Below are 18,169 nucleotides of genomic sequence, written 5' to 3'. Positions count from 1 at the left end.
GGCAACGACTCTCCAGCCGACACGAGATGGAAAGGCCGAAGGCAATCGACACGGGATGGCAAAGATTGATGGGGAAAGGGAAATGAGAAGGTAGGGTATGGACGACGGTAGTGGTAGCATGACTGGGGAGAGGACGAATGAAGGGAAATCTATTGGAAGGAAACCGGTTGGGGAGGGGATGGGCCACTTGCGCGGGCACTCATGCTACTGCCCCTGTGCAAGCATGCCCCATACTGCTGTTGCGCCATGGCTGTTTTGCGTTTATGAGTCGTCTAAACTGATGCCTACCGCAAGTGGGGCTCGATAGTGATTTGGGGCTGCCGTTCCTCCTCAAGAACGCTATTTGGGCGCCATCGCCAGTACTCCCCACTTTGGTCTTGTGACATGCAAGTTCATAATATGCATAGAACGATAACAACAACAAGTGGTTGTTGATACTCACATGTTTGACCAAGAATGTTAGGCCAAGAACACCATTTTGGAAGGACAAATTTAATGCCTAACAAGCATGCTTCAATCCATCATGGAAGCAAGAATGGCAAGATCTCCTTCCTCTCCTCAACAAGCAATGGATCATGAAACTTCATCAAAACATGTTTTTGGTAAGTTTTCTTAGTCACCAACACCACAATTTTTCTTCGTAACATTACCCCACTCACCCTCCTCAAGCCACCCCTTCACCAAGCCAAAATTAAGACCCCAACCTTCTTTTTATTACTCAATTCCAGTCACCACACCCCTTAACCCAATACATCCATACTTTTACACCCAACAATGAAATCTCACCCTATCTATCTATAACTTCACCACACCAACTTAATTAATTCCAAACATCACCTTCTCTACACCAACAGTACCTATCTTAATGTCACAATAACCCGAACCTTCCCCACTTACTAAAACACTGACTCCTACTTTCACTCTCAATTTGGCCATTTTCTAAACAATGTCCCGAACCCAATCATTCACCCTACATCTCAAAAAACAACCATTACTATTTTCCTCCTTATCCCAACCCATATGGATCTCTAGTGTCCTATCCACATACAACTCACTCAACTCCGTCATATGTGCCATCCACCTCAGCCCGTCCCTCTCCTCTCCACCAAACTACTCACCCAGTTACCCTCCGCCTTGATGATCCCCACCCTATTCCTTCTGTAAAACACACCATACATTACATCCCTATTTCCCTACTCAACTCCAACTTAAATCACTTTCTAAAACTAAACCCTAACCCACCCCAACAAGAAAATTTTCACTCATACAACAATTAAACTCTAACCCTCATGCACCACCTATGTATCACCCTCCCTCCCATTCCGTACAACTACCCATCATTATCGAAGATCAAAATATTGTCGCGCTAAATAAAACTTTGTTGCACCTAGACTTAGGTCCCACGCTCAAGAAGCACCATCTCAACATAACACAAGAGCAAAAGCAAAACAAAATTAATCCGAAGTACGCAACTTGGGAGATTGAAAACAAGGTCTTGCAACACTTTCTTAGTACATCAACCTTGAGATCTTCCAAGAGGATACATACAAGACCAAGCTAGGAGAGGGGTACAAATTGTAATTTGGGGGGCATTTATTTTTCGAAAGTCTAGGGAGTGCCACCTGAAGGGTTAAACTGACCATTTTATTTTATTTTATAGAAAATCTAGGTGACGCAACTATAAACGTGTGATTATTATTTCCTTCTAAATTCTTCAACATTCAATTGTAAAAGGTGGCATAAACAAGAAAATGATCTATTCTTTGTGAATCAATTAATTACTAAATGAAAATGCTAAGTAGGTTGTCTGCATAATATTTCAGTATGGCAGTTCAAAAACTAAGTTTGATTTGCATACGATGTCAAGATCATACTTCTGCAACTAATAAGTGTAAGTGGCTTTTGCCTGTTCGAGTTAACTCAGTATTAAAGGAGAATTTTAGTACATATGCTTTCTCCTAAAAGAAAGAGAACAAAAGGATTGCTTTTTTTGCCAATTCGAATTTGAAAAATTGACAGAGCCCACTATGACTGTTACATTAAAGCAGTAATTAACCAATAGAGATTTCTGTAGTACATATGGTATGGTATCACTACTCTTTAAAACTGAACACGAAACCACCTAAAAAATAGTCTTTAAAAAACAAAATGGCAGAGTCTACAATGTCAGGCATGAAGTTTCTGTTACTGTCTGCCTTTCTTACTACTGCAAGAAGGGCATTTGTACTGCTTGATACTCTCTGCTTTCGCTGGTGTTATCTTCACACATTTCCCATGGAACCACCTTTCGCATATGTCACACCCAATCCAAAACTCTTCTGCGTTGTAGTTGCCGCCACAACTTCCACAAAGAGTCTCACTCTGTTCGTCATCCTCATCACCATAATTTTCTTCTACAACGGGCTTTGAATTGCTTTTTATCTGTCCATCACTTGATCTCTACAGAGTCAAGAGTCAGCCAATCCAATAAAAAATATGTAAGACACAATCAAATGTAATGTGTAGTAAAATAGGGAGAAATAGTCACTTAAGCTCTTATAATAAGTGATAGATTCCTGATACGTACTGCAGAGCTCAAAATCCAATACTTCATCTTATCCGGGACCTCAAAATCCTACACATATCTGGGACCTCAAAATCCAACACTTATCAGAGACCTCAAGACTCGATACGTATCAGGGACCTCAAAATCCGGTACATACCATCCCTGCTTAAAACCATGTTAATTTTTATTTTACGAGGGATAAAATAGTTATCTGAGCCACCTAAGTGCATCTACCACTGAGATCACTGCTTTTATAGCCAGCTGGGATCATCCATTGATTGATAAGGATCCACTAATGTCTTCATGTAGGCTACCACATCAATGGCCACGTTACATTAGACTTGCGACTGGCAACCGTAGGCCAACAGCTTAAATGATGGCTGGTCAATCAGACCAAGAGAGAGTCATCTGGTATTTTCTTCCTAAAATATAGAATCGTTTCACAAATCTGACCTTGCTATTTTTGGATTTACTTCCAATATCTGCTCCAGGCCTGTCTTTGGGTGGCTTTCGGTCTGCTACCCTGTCTGTTACTACCTCAAAGACAGTAGGCAGATCATTAATCATGCTAAATAGACGCCTCCTGTAAATGCGAATAGAGTCTTATTAGTGTTGTGAGCCTTCAATACATTAAATTAAAAAGCAAACAGAAGAATGATTCAAACTGGATAATCCAGCAGAAAAAAAGATAAATTATTAGTGCATATAGATCTAGGATTAGTTTTGCAGCCAGACATAAATGGGTCATGAATGAAGCAAAAAGGAAACAACATCTGCCTTGTCCAAGTAACTTGAGTAAATTTGTTAAAGTGGATCCACGTCCATCCCAAAATGATTAGCCGAAGGCAAGCTGCCTCTTTCCAGACAATAAGCACAGAATTTTTCTAATCCCTGATTAATGTGAAACTGTTCATAACAAAATAGTAAATCTAGCAAAAAGGATTATATGAGTTCTCTAAATATTCACAAATTGAGCTCCTTCCTGGCCACTTTTTTATTTAAAACAGAGAGCAACAAAAGTGCAGTAGCATTATTCCAAAAAGAAATGGTGGCATGTTAGATATTGCTTTTGTCTTTTGTATTTGCAATTCTCATCCATAAATAGAAAACTCACCTTTTCACATGAACAAGATGGTTGCAGGAGAACAAAAAAAAAAAAAAGGTCGCGGAACAAAAAGTTGGGACTAAAATGGTAGACAAGGTGCAAAACACGGATGCCATTTGGTAACATGAAGAGAATAAATAAGGAGATTATCTACTTGAACAGATAAACAAATAATAAAGACCAGGAGCTAAACCAGCCAGCTCTTATAGCAGATTTATCTTTTGTTGGGACCACAATGCTTCAACCAGTAACTTAAAATTTGATTTTGTAGAGGAGATACTTCTTAAAGATGGAATATGATAGTAAGCTTCCATATACAAGTAACCAGACAATATCTTAACACTGGCAGACCTCTGCCAAGCTTCACCCAGGTATCCAAAACAACACTAGTTCTTCACTATGTTGCTTATGTGAACCCCACCTTCGATGCAACTATATCTCTCTTGAGGAAGACAGAATCATTCCTTGTTGGCTCCAACTGCAGTCTCAAATTTCCTTGTTTTTGTACTCTATTTCTGCTCCCCTAGCCTGTCATAATCTCCCACTAGAAACATATGGCTAATACCTATATGCTTGCAAAGATTCATATATTGAGGACACTGAAATGTTTTATTGGTGCTATTGCTGAGTCCAGGAAACAGAGGAAAATATCTAGAGACCCTAAAAATATTCCAAAATTTATTATTTTTATCTCACTTTCTTGAAAAGGAATATACAGAATTACAAGGAAGCATCCAGCTTCAAAAGGGTAGCTAAAAATCAAAGAATGACAAAAATAAAAACAAATCAACCCGGATGAAAAGATAAATATCAGTCTGCTCAAGGCCACAAATAGATCCCCATCTTAACCAAAAGGTCTTCTATACAATTCCCACTTCTGAAAATATGGGACCAAGATAACTGAAGACCATCACTAACAGCCATAACTTCATCATAAAATGCAAAAAATCTCCAAGTCTAAAGCATCAGTACTAAACACAACTAATCAATGGAAGCAGTAGCAGGCGGAATCATAAATATACTCAGTGACAAAATGTTTGCATAAGAAAAACATGAATAAAAAATTTTCTATAGTACGACTTTTTTTAACATCAGATGCAATCCCGCACATAAAAGTGCAGAAATAAAAATATGAGCAATGAAAATCAATAATTTAATCAACTCACATAAACAGATAATTTCATGAAAAAAACATAAAATTTATGACATACACTTGCTGTCAGCCTGTCACTAACATAGTTATGCATCAAGTGACACTGACAAATACTATTGTTTGGCTTTTTAATACGGAGTATGAAGATCTTTTGATTGGTAGCGACAAACCCTGCAAACAAGACTAGGAAACCTATTATCATTATTAGTTCAAAATTTTCATTTCTCCCTAAAATCAACATATTGGTGAATGCATCTGCGTATTCTTGCTTTCAGGCTTAATAAAATCACTCATTTTTAAAAAAAAGGGAATGGTTTACAGTTGGCTGATGCAGCAGCATTATGCACTTCCAAGACTGCTTATTATAAGCGAGATTTCTGTAAAGGCAACTACAACATATTGATTCCACATCTAGCAATACTCGTATGGAAAAGTGAAGAGGGATGACAAAATCGTAATATCAGAAGTCTAAATGAATGTCTAATCACAATAAAAACAAATAAATAAATAAATAAATGCATATCCAAAGACACTTATACTCAGATGAAATTGCACATTTCCTTTTTCCCTTTATGAAGATTTGATATAATATTAAGAAGAAAAGATGACACCACATGGGCTATAAAAGGTTTGATCAAGCACACTAAAAGATGCGGAGCAAGGGAAAAGAAGGTATCTTGTACTTGCTGAAAGTGACTCAGATAACCTCGTCAACAGATGTGACAAGATGGGATTAGGCCATGGAGGTTTTTCAAGATCTTGAAGGCCAGTGACAAGTTAACAATACTAGATAACATCATGGTCCAGAAGAGGCATAATGGGGGAGTTGATCGGACACAACAATTGTAACTAAAAGGTTTAGAAAATAGACTCATCAAAACTCTACTCAGGAGCACAGGTAACAGAATTTAAATAAAAGAACTTGAATTCCATCCTTGGACAGGGAACCAGCTGCTAGCTGGAAACAATATCACCAAGCCCACTCTGCAACAAATAAGTTTTGAGCTCCAGAAACTTGTGTTGAATTCAGTGGATTCATGAGATAACCTATATCTAAGATTGGTATGAAAATTCACCACTTTTTTGTTCTTTTTTCCCTCCTTTTTCATCTTTAACTACTATGTTTCTTCTCCTACCATTACTTGTCAAAGAGGCAAAAAAAAAAGGACCAGGCGTAAACAACTTCAATTGCTGAGATTGAACACCAGTCTAATTAGAGCCCCAAACATGTTGAAGACATTTTTTTTTTGTGTGTGTGAGTACTTTTGTCTTTTCCTCTTCACCATTAAAGCATGAAACTGGAATACTAACAGATCTCACTGAAAAATACATTTCTGCTCACATTGTAACATTGATGTTTACAAACATCCCCTGAAAAAATAATAACATTGTACACAAACTCTTTTTAATTAGTTAATGCTGACCATGACATTAAACGGATAAAATACCACAACCAACATGTTAACAATCTGGATCAACAATACCTAGTTCAATCAAGGGCCTTCCAATCTATGAGACCAATCCAACAAGTTCCACACTGAACAGAAACTTCTAACAAGGTCCATGCATTAAACAGAGGCTCATTTATGGCATCCCCACAAAATATATGGATCTATCTTATAAGATCTGTTTGAATAGCACAGAACTTCTTAATATAGCCCTTGAATATTATGAAGGCTACCTCATATACTCACTAAAAAGCAGTATAGCAACAGTACTATTAAGTGCCAAATCAATGATTGAAGACTCCCCTAACAGTTGGACTAAAAATAGCAGGAACTCTTAGGAGTCCCACATCCAATATCCAGTCTGAACCAACGGCACTATCAGCCCCACCTTGTTAGTGTGAGCAGACACATATAATGTGAAAGCAACCTAACAAGCCTACTTTAACTAGTTTCAGACCAAACTACGGACGGGAATAATTTTCTGTAGACACACTTCTGTTTCATTTATTTCCTTGTTAGAATTATCTCACAGAAATATCCTTGTCATATTTTCAATTTTTCTTCATGTGCATAAATTAACCCAGTTTACAATAACTGATAGTAAGAGAAACTTCCCATTCATTCTTTCTTAGCATGCTTTCAGATGAAAAAAAGAAACCAAACCAGAAACAATTTTCCTTCTTCACACAGCATCCCATAAGCTTCAATCTAAACGTCCTGCAGATATTTTATGGCCAGATGGAAGTCTACAATGCTATACCCCAATTTGACAACGTTGTTGCTACACTTTCATGATGATCACATTAATAAGTCTTTTGCATGTCAAACTTATAAATCTGTGTGCATCTGTCAAACTAAACTTGCCACAGAAATAATGTAAATTCAAATGCACTAAAATAGATCAAATTGAAAAAGGATCCTAACACTCTCTCCTAAAACTATCAGCTTTTCATAGAATAAAAGGTAAGAATTTTCACAATGAAAAGTTGAGATACACTAAATATGAAGAGTTCATACATACCTTTAAGAAAAGAGGTAGCACAAAAGACAAGAAGAGAAGCTTCAATAAAATTTCTTTGTTCCTCATTGATTCATGATTTTCCTATTTTATTCCATTTAAGAAATGTGCAAATTAAAGAAATGATTTACATTTCAGTAGCTTAAAGAGTTAACACGATCTTATCATGTATAAATCAAAGTCCAGAAAATATGGAATAAGTGAATTTGTCTATAGTAGCTAAGTTAAGAAAACTTGTTTAAGTCAAAATAAGTTGATCGAAAGTTAAAAAAATCAATACAACAAGGAGAAAAAGGAGTTATTTGTAAATTTTCCCATGAGTACAGAAGCCAAGTGATTGGGTATCACTCAATTTCAAGTCATATTCCAGACACAATCTAGCTAAAAAATTTTAAAAGGATAAAAATGTCTCCAATCACAACGTAGAGACACATCACACTAATCATCTTTTACCGATATTATTTGGTGTCAACCTTAGGATAAGACATCTCCCAGCATCAGGGTAGTGGAAAGAACATTAATATTTGCTTTTAATTATACTTGCTGAGCTACTTGATGCTGTTGACGACTTGAATCAAAATTCCATCCAGTGAATCACTAACAAATACAGGAGACTGATGTAAAGTACCTGTTTGGGAAAATTAGCAATTTCCCAGTCATATCATGTAACCAAAATGGCAATCTTGATCGTCTAGTGCTGGCAATTTCTGCAGAGCAAGATTGCCACTTCTAATAGAAACATACATAAGTTACCACCTGGATCCTATATTGTTGAGCATTGTCGAACAAATGAAGAAGGTTACAGAACATAAAGGGCCCATGTTGACCCTTGGGACATGTTTTTCACAATACACATCTCATGTGGAGAGCAATAACCAGCTGCAGACAAAAAAATTTACAGCAAGTTCTTTAGAAAGTCTCCATGTCTGGCAAATTACAGCCTTGAAAAAGCCATAATTCTAAATCTTCATGATATGGAGGTTACTTCCGCAAAGCTTCAGAGGCAGCTGCTCATTCACTCCCAAAGCAGCAGGTTAACACAAGAGATTGCCAGAACAAGAGCCTAAGAGTCATCATGAGAACTGGGAGGCTGTGGTTTGAACTCTAAACGAATGGCTTGTTTCAATGTTAAAATGTAATATATCTAATGTCCAAGGCAACTATATACCTTTGCCATTGGAGCCAATGGTATGATGAATTGGGCCTAAAAATTAAAAGGGGAAGTGGGAAGAAAGTTGATTACCTGTACGACCAAAGTAATTAAAAAAAATTGAGCCATACAAGAGCAGAATATGTGTGATAGACTTGCACATTCAACACAAAAAAACTCTATCCATACATTGTATGCCAGCAACGCTACCCATAAAAGCATCATTAGTTAGATATACTATTTGCATAATTTTTTATTTTTTTTACAGAAAGAATGGAATTCATATATAGAAATTTTTTTTTAAAGATGCATGTATAAATTTCATTTTCCTTCATACAAAAACCTACCTTGTCTTTCTCTCCTTTGAGCACTTCAGGACCCTTATTTCTCATTATGTACATGCATGTAAAACATTCATTTGTATAAAAATTCAGCTGATTCTGATTCTTAGCCCGTTTTGCAGTCATTGTCCAGTGGGCGAGTATGTATGATGTTAATCACGTAAAGCCTAGTATTAATGCGATTCTCAGGAGGTGCTAGGCATTTGACTCACAGTACATTTGAAGGAAAAAACAACCGAGTAACGAATAAGCAAACAAAATACGCTTCAAGCTAACCCCCGCAACTTTTAGTACCTGTCATTACGAAGAAACTGCGCTCCTCGATAAAACGCTACTGAGAGCAACCACGAATCACTATGCACTGCCACCAGAGAAAGCCAATCTTTGCGGTTCATTCCATCTCTAGCGAAGTTAATACCCAGCGCAGGCTCCGGAAGTTCCGGCGGGACCTCCTCGGCCGGCAGATTCACTTCCCAAGTCTCATTGGGATGCCCGTACAAGCACAAATTCTCTTTTTCTAAACCAAAGTAAAGGAAATAAAAACTAAAAAATAGGTAAAAATTAAAACAAAGCGACAGCAGGAAAGACGAGAAAGTGGGTACCTGGATCACACAGTGCGTAAAACTCGTCGACATCTAAGAAAAGAAAAGAAAAAAGAAAAAAAAATCAGAAAACAGGCTAAGGGAAAACAAAAAACAGAGAAAAGCAGGACGCAGTCGGATGAGGCAACCTTCGGTGAGGGCACGGATGATGCCGGCCCTACGGGCGCTGTAGTCTTTGAAAATTTCCTCGACAGTACGGGACATTCTAAAGGAAAGTGAGAGACAAAAAAGAGTAGAGAAGGCTTCAGACAGCTAATGGGAGGGAGCGCACCATAAGATGAGGTCAAAGAGAGAACGCCATGGAAGGAGAGGGAGGAGGTACCAAAAGAAGGACAAAAAAGAGGAAGGGAGAAACGGTTTGTTGGAGCAGGGAAGCTTTGAGTCAGTAAAGACAACGGAGCCACTACCAAGACAACCGCTTAGTATCAGACGCAAATTGAGAAGCTTGATCCTGGGAATTGCCAGACCCAGGCCGATTGACGATCAAGATCAACTCTCAAGTCTTAACCCAATCCACGGATAATTCGGTGATATTGTTATTTATGAGACCTAATGGTTTATTTAAAAATTAGGTATTTCTAATTTAGAATTTTCAAATATAAATTGGTATCTGTTCAATTACGGTTGCGCAAATTGAGCCCCCTAATAAAAGGCAACTTCATTAGACAGTTATCCCAAAAGTTAAATGAATTGCTTCCTTGGATAGAATAATATGAACAAAAATATCTCTTGTTGGCTACATAAAACCAACGGTCAATGAAATAGAACACACAGCTCCTCTCTCTTATACAGACTTATGAACAAAATACAGATACAACACGACACCAACAGGAAAGATCGCCTCATATTTAGAGAGAAAATACATTTTTCCTTGCTAAAGAATCCTGTAGAATTCAACAATATACTCTATTGGTACGAATGTGCCAACCAAGAATGTTGTAGAGCTTCTCTTGCACTTGGCCTTCTCATAGGATTTGTTTGAAGCAAGTCTGAGATAAATTTGATAAATTTGGCATCACAAAACTGTAGGTGATGTGCCAGTGAGTACTTCTCCGGGGCTATGTATTCCGATTCACCACTTTCCTAACAAAAAGTAGACGAAAGATTACACTTCAAAGAGTTTTGGTTATCTACATGTCATTAATGCCTGAGCTACGAAACTTACTATGTTATTTCCACAATAGAATCAACCAACTGGAGGTAAGAGATATTAATGTGTGAACTTCTCATGGTATTTAAAAATACTCATTAGAAGTTTAGGATGTATTATCATTCTCTTGGGCAGAGTTGAGTAACTCTGTAACTTTTTCAGTCATTAGAGAACAATTTAGAGCTTATTTTTTCACTAAAAGGGAGGGAGACTGAAGAAGAACCTCATTTGTATGATACAGATCATAGTTGCCTGTGAAGTATTTGTGTGTTTCCTGCCCTCTCACTAGCATGTCCATATCAATAGGACCAAGCATCCCAATCATGCGGGCAAGTAACATGACCAATGTATCGTTAGCGAAAAGCACCTGTTAATGCAGAGAAGCAATCAGGTTAGTTGAAAGCAAAAAGAAGAAAAAGGTAGCATATACTTGAGCAGGAAAAGCATTTTATCCACACATGGTTGTGCACAAAGCTAAATAAAAGGCTTACATAGTGGTACCTAGTGTGGGCAGGCAGAGGACGGGGGAGCTGTGGGGATTGAAGAGAGAATCTCCACTTGTTCCACCATGTCAGGGGGTAAAAAACGTTTGTCTTTCTACATGAGGAAAATTTTATCTTCCTCTAGACAAAAATGATGACATGGTCTTCTCAAATCTCCCATTGAAACATTTTTTCCTTTGAAGGGAATCATTTAAATTTGAATACAAATTTGAGAAAAGCTTTAACTGAAAAAAATGACGTTGGAGCGAGCCAATCACTTTCTGCTTCATTCATCATATATGAACCATCAGGGTGAGGAGCAATCTGGTTTGGGGTACCTCGGGACTCCTCAGTTGCCCTAATGTTCCTAACTTTTTGGTTGCGACCCCTTGCAACAACATGAGGCAGCTATCTCCTCATCTAACTAACCATATATCTACTTAATAGAAGAGGTTGTAATGTTATCAACAGAATTTGCAAACAGTGCAATGGAGTGAATGAAACTGAGAGTCATATTTTATTTCACTGCCAATTCACATCTCAGCTCTAGTGTGTTCCTGTTCTCTACATTTGGTATCCAGTGCTGATACCCTTCTCAGATTTTTGGGAGTAACTCAAATCCACTCCAGTGGGTTAATGAGAGAAAGTCCTTCATAAGCAGGCTTTGGCTGCTGTTTGCTAGTTTCATTCTGAAATAGATGGAAAAATTGAACAGTAGGTGTGGCAACCGAGCAGCTTATCCACCACAATTTTATTTGAGCCAGTGACCTCTGATTTTACCCAACTTCCTAGCTCTATTATTAGACAAAACTGGAGAACTATTGCTTCCTTTTGAATGCCAAGGTGGATGCTGCGCTGGGGTCTGGTCTATGACAAAGTCATGGACCTATGTAAACCATTGACTATCTCATGAACTTACACTCGTGCCAAACATTTAGTTGATCACTTTAGGTAGACACTGGGTCTATCTTCAACATCTTATTGCTAAAGATTCCATTATGATATCTTAACTCTGTTTTTTTTTCATTTTTTTTTGCTTTAATGGAGTGCTGTTTCCCCTTTTTTTTTTCAACTTTAAAGGAGTGCTGTTTCTTTCTCAATGTACTGTTCTCTCATTTTGGAGGTGTTATCAACTTCTCTTTAATATAATTTCTTTTCTTATTGTGAATAAAAGAAAGAAAGAAAGGAAAAGACAACATAGCTGAACTCCTGAAACTAAGCATCCCAATTTTCAGAATGTAGCATAGAAACAGAAAGAACATCAACTCCTCTGACTTACCTCACCAGAGCAAAGTTCAGCCAAGATGCAACCAAGAGACCAGATATCAATCTTGGAATCGTATGGAAGTCCTAGAATAACTTCAGGAGCTCTATAGGAGCGAGATTGTACATACAGGCATAAGTTGTCTGACTGAAAGCAACTGCTTCCAAGATCAATAACTTTTATCTCACATCTGCTGTAGCTTTTTATTAGAATATTTTCAGGCTTAAGATCACAGTGGACGATCCCAAGTTGATGCAGGTACTCCAATGCTTCCAAACACTGCCTAGTTATGCTCTGGAAAGATAAATAATCAAAAGAACATCCATCTACAAATGAAAGTAACTTTGCCTTTTGCCAATAACTAACATATCTCAATATATTTTAAAATTTAGAAAAAGAAAGAAGTAATGGAACGATGCAATCCCGTCAACTAGCTTGATAAAAACCCACAAAATATACTAACCTGCAGTCTAGGCAATGTGAAGTAAACCTCTCCCCCTGACTCATGATTATATTTTTGAAATTCATACAAGTTTGCTCGCAGCAGCTCACAGACAATGAAAAGATGTTCCTGTAGGATACGAGAACAACATACTTATGATAACAACCAAAAGTCAAGAAAAGGGTACGACTACCAAGCATGAAAAAATATTTACTTAAAAATAAAAAATGCTGTTCAGATTAGATGGTGCATTTGAGGCACATGGTGTCAAGAAGCATTTGTGTCATTCCAATTAAAGAATATATAAGTGGGAAATGCTTCATATAGACATCACTTAGACACAACCTATAAATTGTTGATACCATTGTTTCAGGTAAAAGTTTAGAGTCCAATACTGGGATTTTTATATAAAGAAAATAATAATGGAGATCTCAGAATCATAGCACATCCACAGTAGGATCCTTCAACTTGTGAACCACAAATGCTCCAGGCGTGAAGAGTGAATTCAACTGCTCCAAAAAGCCTCTAGAGAAAAGAATGAATCCAAAAGGAGATTATTCCTAGGCATCAAAGTGAACCGCATAAAAATAACCAATAAGCAATTTGACTCCTTTAAACATCATCAAGACCATGATGAACAGACAAGCACAGAAAAAGACATATCTCTTGGCTACATGATTCGGTCAAACGCACCTGATGGTAAAAGTAGTCGTAAAGACGCAATATGTGGTGCTCATCACCTGGATCATGTTTGTTCACAAACTTGAGAAGCTTGATCTCATCCAAACTTTGATCAAAGAAATCCTTATCATTTTTTATTATTTTTAAGCAGACGTCCATTCCTGTTTGGAGGTCATGAGCTTGAATAACTTTGCTGAAGGCAGCTGATCCCAGGTACTCTGTCACATAATACCTACCCGCTATTATCGTGCTCAAAACAACTGGAAAGTCTTTGTTCTCTTCAAATCCAGTCCTACAGGATTTCAACCTAGTTAAAATACAAGCCACTAAGACCAGGAACTTTTCAATAGAAGCAAAGAAGAGTCAAAACCTGTTTTTGCGGTGTATAATTCTCAGATCAAATACTTCATATTCATCTTCTTGATTTTCATAAATCTGAAGCTCAGTGGGAGTTCCATTTTCCTCCTGTCTGTACTCAGTATTTTCCAGGTCTTGAGGTTCTTGAACTGCTTCAGCACAAACTCCTGGAGCATCATTTCCTTCTAGTCGGGGTTCTTTGTCAGAAATATGAAGATTCACATTCATGTTTTTCCCACATTCCACACCAGTAGTACCAGTTATCAAATATCTGTTGTTAGAGTCATCACAATCTGTTCGCAAGGAAAATTTTGCTCAGAACATAAATAACAAGAACTCTACATCTGATTCTGTTCAAACAACAGAAGTACCTTCACTTTTTATGTTACTATCCCGATATCTTACTGTCAGCAATCAAAAACACTCACAGATTTCTTTTCTGCTAACTTCTTGGCAGGTAAGCAGTCAACAAACTTTATAAAGGTTTGGATTTTTCTAGTAAAGTTGTTAACTAACATACGCACAAAAATATGAATGATAAAGAGAAAAATGTGGTGCTAAAGTCTGTTGAAGAGCGGGTATAAAAAAGTCTTACATAACTCTCACAACAAGAAGTCTCACAGAATCAGAATTAATATGGTAGAGTCTTACAGGAGTGTCACGGGAGGAGGTCTCACAGAAAAGTCTCAATTACAGGTGTTTTAGTTATGTTAGTCTTCTATTTATTTTTAGTTGTTTAATGGTTCTAGGAATTATCTTTTAGTATTTAACTTTGGGTGTAACTGAGACAAGGGTAATTTAGTTGTAATTGGATTCTACCTATTTCTTTTATTATAAATGAAAGTTCATTATACTCAAATTACAACAAGTCATTGAAGTATTTCTCTTTTCTAGAAATTCAACATAGTGTCAAAGTGGGTTCTGTGAGTTGACTCGGCCAACCCACAGGGATAATGTGATCCTTTTCTGATCTATCATCTCTAGAAGTTTAGGTTCATATTCTACATTTTTTTCCTTTCTTGTCCCAATACCCGTTGTTTCCTTGGCGCTCGCACCTTCATAATGAAGTTTTCATATTGCTAATTATATATTGACGGAAAGATCTTTGAGTCTACTTATTCCACCTTTTTTTTCCTTTCTTGTCCCAGTACCCGTTGTTTCCTTGGCGTTCGCACTTCCATACTGAAGTTTTCATATTGCAAATTATATATTTACAAAAAGATCAATGAGTCTACTTTCTAATGCAAAAGAATTTTTGGCAATCTTTCATTAACATACAACACTACTCACACATATAAGGACATCTTTCCCTTACTGCACATTCAAAATTATATAAACTATTTTCTTAATAATTGCTCTAAAGCCCTTGACTCAATACTAAATTACAAAAAAATCCCCAGTGTGAAAGTATTGGCACAGAAGTACAGAATTTTCAACTTGAGTTGTGGATTAACTACATAAAACGAATCACCCCTTCAACATTCCCAGACCTTAGAACCAAAAAGAATGAAATTGACAACTTCAATAGGTGCTCACCCTCCAGACCCTGAAAGTCTAGGAATGTGGAAGGATGGGTAATTTTGGTCCATTAAAATCCCCAAAACCTCCACACCTGAAAGTTTAGGAATGTGGAAGGGTGGGTAGTTTTGTTCCATTAAAATTCCAAAAACCTCGTGAATTATACACCTCTTTAAATATTGTTGAGTGAGTATACTGCTTTAACATATCAGTAAGTAGCAATTGTTTCAAGATTTTTAAATAAGACAAGGTATCCACCCAAAAGCAGACAAGTGATGAGAAAAAGAGTATGCAATGACATCTTACTAGAAGATGAACTCCTTGTGGTTGTGAAGGAATCATAAACCTGCAATTCATTTTCAGGAAAAGGTGACACCAAAATTTGCTGACTTATAGAGGCAGTGGTACTTCTATGTGAATAATGCATGACATTTTGTTCCCAAGAAACCACTTCTGGTGCATCAGCTTCAAGATTCAACTGAAATTTTGTCATCTCAGGTACCTCTAAACTTTTTGGATCATATGGCATTAGTTCATCACAATCATAAGGAGAGAAGTTTGAGTCTTTGACCTGGCCAACAGCTCGCTCCTGAAAAGCCAGTTTATTAGATCCTAGACCATAATATCCCTTCAAACTGGAGCAGCAATCGCATAAAGGTGGGTCCCCTGAATCAAGTTCCGATGGATGGGTGATCTCAATGACATTCCTTAGAGGATTACCTTCACTTGCAAAAAGATGACAAGGGTTCTCTAAAGCATTAATGCTTGTCACTGAAAGAAATCCTACTGAAGCAGAAATACTAGCGAGGCCTCCCAATCGTTCGTCAGCATCCACTGCCATGACATGCTTATCCACACTAGAAGAGCTGGAAAAGAACCCATCTTTCTCACTGTACCAGAATGAATCATTATACTCACGAGCAGTACCAAATTCCGATAACCTATCTGATGATGAATCTTCGGACACAGCTTGAGAAGAAACCCAAACTCCATAAGGATTGATCAACTCTGCAGAAAAAAAGCTAAAACATTGGTTGGAGAACTCGATAAACTATAAAAAGCCACTCAAATTTACAAGAAAATACACTTTATTAGATCTTTTCTATAAAAAATACATCAAATATAATATTAGTTAGTGAAATGTGGTGGTACTAAGATTCAATTACATTCGGTTGTTTTGGGACGAGAAAGTTACCAGAATTATGAAGCAGTGGCTAGTTCAGGGCTTAGTTTTGTACAGAAGCACGGGAAATGATATCAATTATAATTGCATGATCAAAAAGTGAATTGCTTTCTCCAAAGAATATCAATCGAGTAAAAGCTCGATTCACAATCACAACATGCGAACTCTTTTATAAATAAGGATCATCTGATTGTGAAATTCTAAGGCCAACGCTTCTTAAATGTCGTGGAAGGACATGAATATTCCAATCCTAACAGAAAGTCACCAAGTTGAAAAGGTTAAGAACAAAGCAAATCAATTTGAATTTCGGAAATTCAGACATTATTATTATTATTATTATTTTGTTGAATGTTCAAGTATTAAACAGTAAAAAGATCTAACAATAACCACATGTAATAAACAAACACAAATTTGGTCGATCAAAAACAGAAGCTTCCAAATAAGTACCCGAATCAGTAGATGAACCCAAGCTGACAAAATCGTCGCTTGAGCTCGAGTTGGAGTCACCATTCAAATTCTCCAATCTGCCCGAACCCACCGCGATCCTCACAGGCGGTGGCGGCGCCGGTAACTCATCAAAACCCGCCGCAGAATCACAATCCTCCTTCCCGCCAGCAATTTCGTCCCTGAGAACAGACTCGGCTTCGACGAAGCCGTTGCGGCGGAGGAATTCGAAGACGGTGGAGACGTCGGGGCCCGCAGCCATACCCTGAAGACCAATTTGCAACCGTGAATTGGGAGGGGGAAGGGTAAAAAGGGAGAAATGAGGAAAGGGTTTGAATTTGCATGGTAAGGGAGGGAGGATTCGGTCCTTCAGGTGTAAAACAGAGAGGCCAATGAAAGATATCTTACCAACTTTGAAAAGCAGCAGAGACTTTTTGCAGGACTTCCCGCGGTGGGCCATTCCCCAATGCTGACCCTCGATAGGAAATCGAAGCTCCGCCGCAGAGAAATCGAATCCGTTCACGTCTCTAACCCGTACAATTTTCGGTCCGAAGTCAAGAGATGGGACAACCGCTAACATTCGCCTTTCAAGCTTTTAGTTTCTATTGAAAGAGACCGCACAGCGGAAGACACTCCTCCCCCGGTCTTTACTCGTACCAACCCGAGCCGGTCTATTTATGTATTTAAAATAATTTTATTTTATTCTATATTCTTAAAACTCCTAAAATCAATATAACTTTATTGAGCTCACTAAAAGATAAATATAGAAATAAATTATTAAAAATATTAAAAATAAAAAAATTCAAGTATAAATCTCAAACTTTTAATCCATATTATCTAGATGAATTTAATAAATTTAAAAATAAAATGTTGATTATACTCACCAATCAATGGGGCTGAAAGTCCAAAACCCAACCCGAAACCCGGTGCGCGGGTCAGGTAATCAATACCCACATGGTTTGCCAAGAAAAATGGATGTTAAATGGGGACCAAGGAATAAATTGTCGGCTTTGATAAAAGGAAAAGATCCGGCTTTTAAGATTGCCGAGATATTATTTGGACCCACACGTGGTTTAGAAAGTAAGCGAGTGAACTCAATCATGTGACAGGCTACCAAAAAAATTCAATGGAAGAGGAAGTGGATCGTCCACTCACTGATGTCTTGGGTTGAACTTCCATTTCTTTTAGAAGGGAAAATTGGATTAAACTCTTATTAGATTTGGAATTTCACCCACTTTAATCATATTTCTGCAAGCATAATGAGTAACCTACTGTAACCACTGGGA

At 37.5% G+C, this 18,169-nt stretch overlaps 2 protein-coding genes across 3 annotated transcripts; both read right to left on the bottom strand.

Moving 5' to 3' along the window:
• Nucleotides 1-2,028: 2,028 nt before the first annotated feature.
• Nucleotides 2,029-9,715, bottom strand: LOC137936035 (PHD finger protein ALFIN-LIKE 1-like). Its single transcript, XM_068780540.1, has 5 exons — nt 9,491-9,715; nt 9,363-9,395; nt 9,055-9,277; nt 2,999-3,128; nt 2,029-2,439 (listed from the first exon to the last, which is right to left on the bottom strand). The coding sequence occupies exons 1-5, from the start codon at nt 9,564-9,566 to the stop codon at nt 2,185-2,187; spliced, it is 717 nt and encodes a 238-aa protein (XP_068636641.1). The 5' UTR covers nt 9,567-9,715; the 3' UTR covers nt 2,029-2,184.
• Nucleotides 9,716-10,037: 322 nt separating this feature from the next.
• On the bottom strand, nt 10,038-17,243 carry LOC137936023 (DYRK-family kinase pom1). 2 transcript variants are annotated; one of them, XM_068780517.1, is made up of 8 exons: nt 16,887-17,243; nt 15,563-16,264; nt 13,752-14,031; nt 13,394-13,673; nt 12,722-12,829; nt 12,274-12,552; nt 10,736-10,879; nt 10,038-10,445 (listed from the first exon to the last, which is right to left on the bottom strand). In XM_068780517.1, exons 1-8 carry the CDS (start codon nt 17,143-17,145, stop codon nt 10,269-10,271), a joined length of 2,229 nt encoding a protein of 742 aa, XP_068636618.1. In that variant the 5' UTR covers nt 17,146-17,243; the 3' UTR covers nt 10,038-10,268. The 2 variants fall into 2 exon arrangements, with proteins under 2 accessions (XP_068636618.1, XP_068636627.1); XM_068780526.1 differs by lacking the exon at nt 16,887-17,243 and having other exon boundaries at nt 15,828-15,916.
• Between the last annotated feature and the right edge of the window lie 926 nt (nt 17,244-18,169).

Source organism: Aristolochia californica, unplaced genomic scaffold (assembly GCF_029961685.1).
Source record: "Aristolochia californica isolate CCGP_79_NKW_82.1479 unplaced genomic scaffold, dmAriCali1.0.hap1 SCAF_10, whole genome shotgun sequence".
Classification (NCBI taxonomy): domain Eukaryota; kingdom Viridiplantae; phylum Streptophyta; class Magnoliopsida; order Piperales; family Aristolochiaceae; genus Aristolochia; species Aristolochia californica.
The sequence above is the reverse complement of the archived record's forward strand: the minus strand, read 5'-3'. Positions and strand labels throughout refer to the sequence as shown.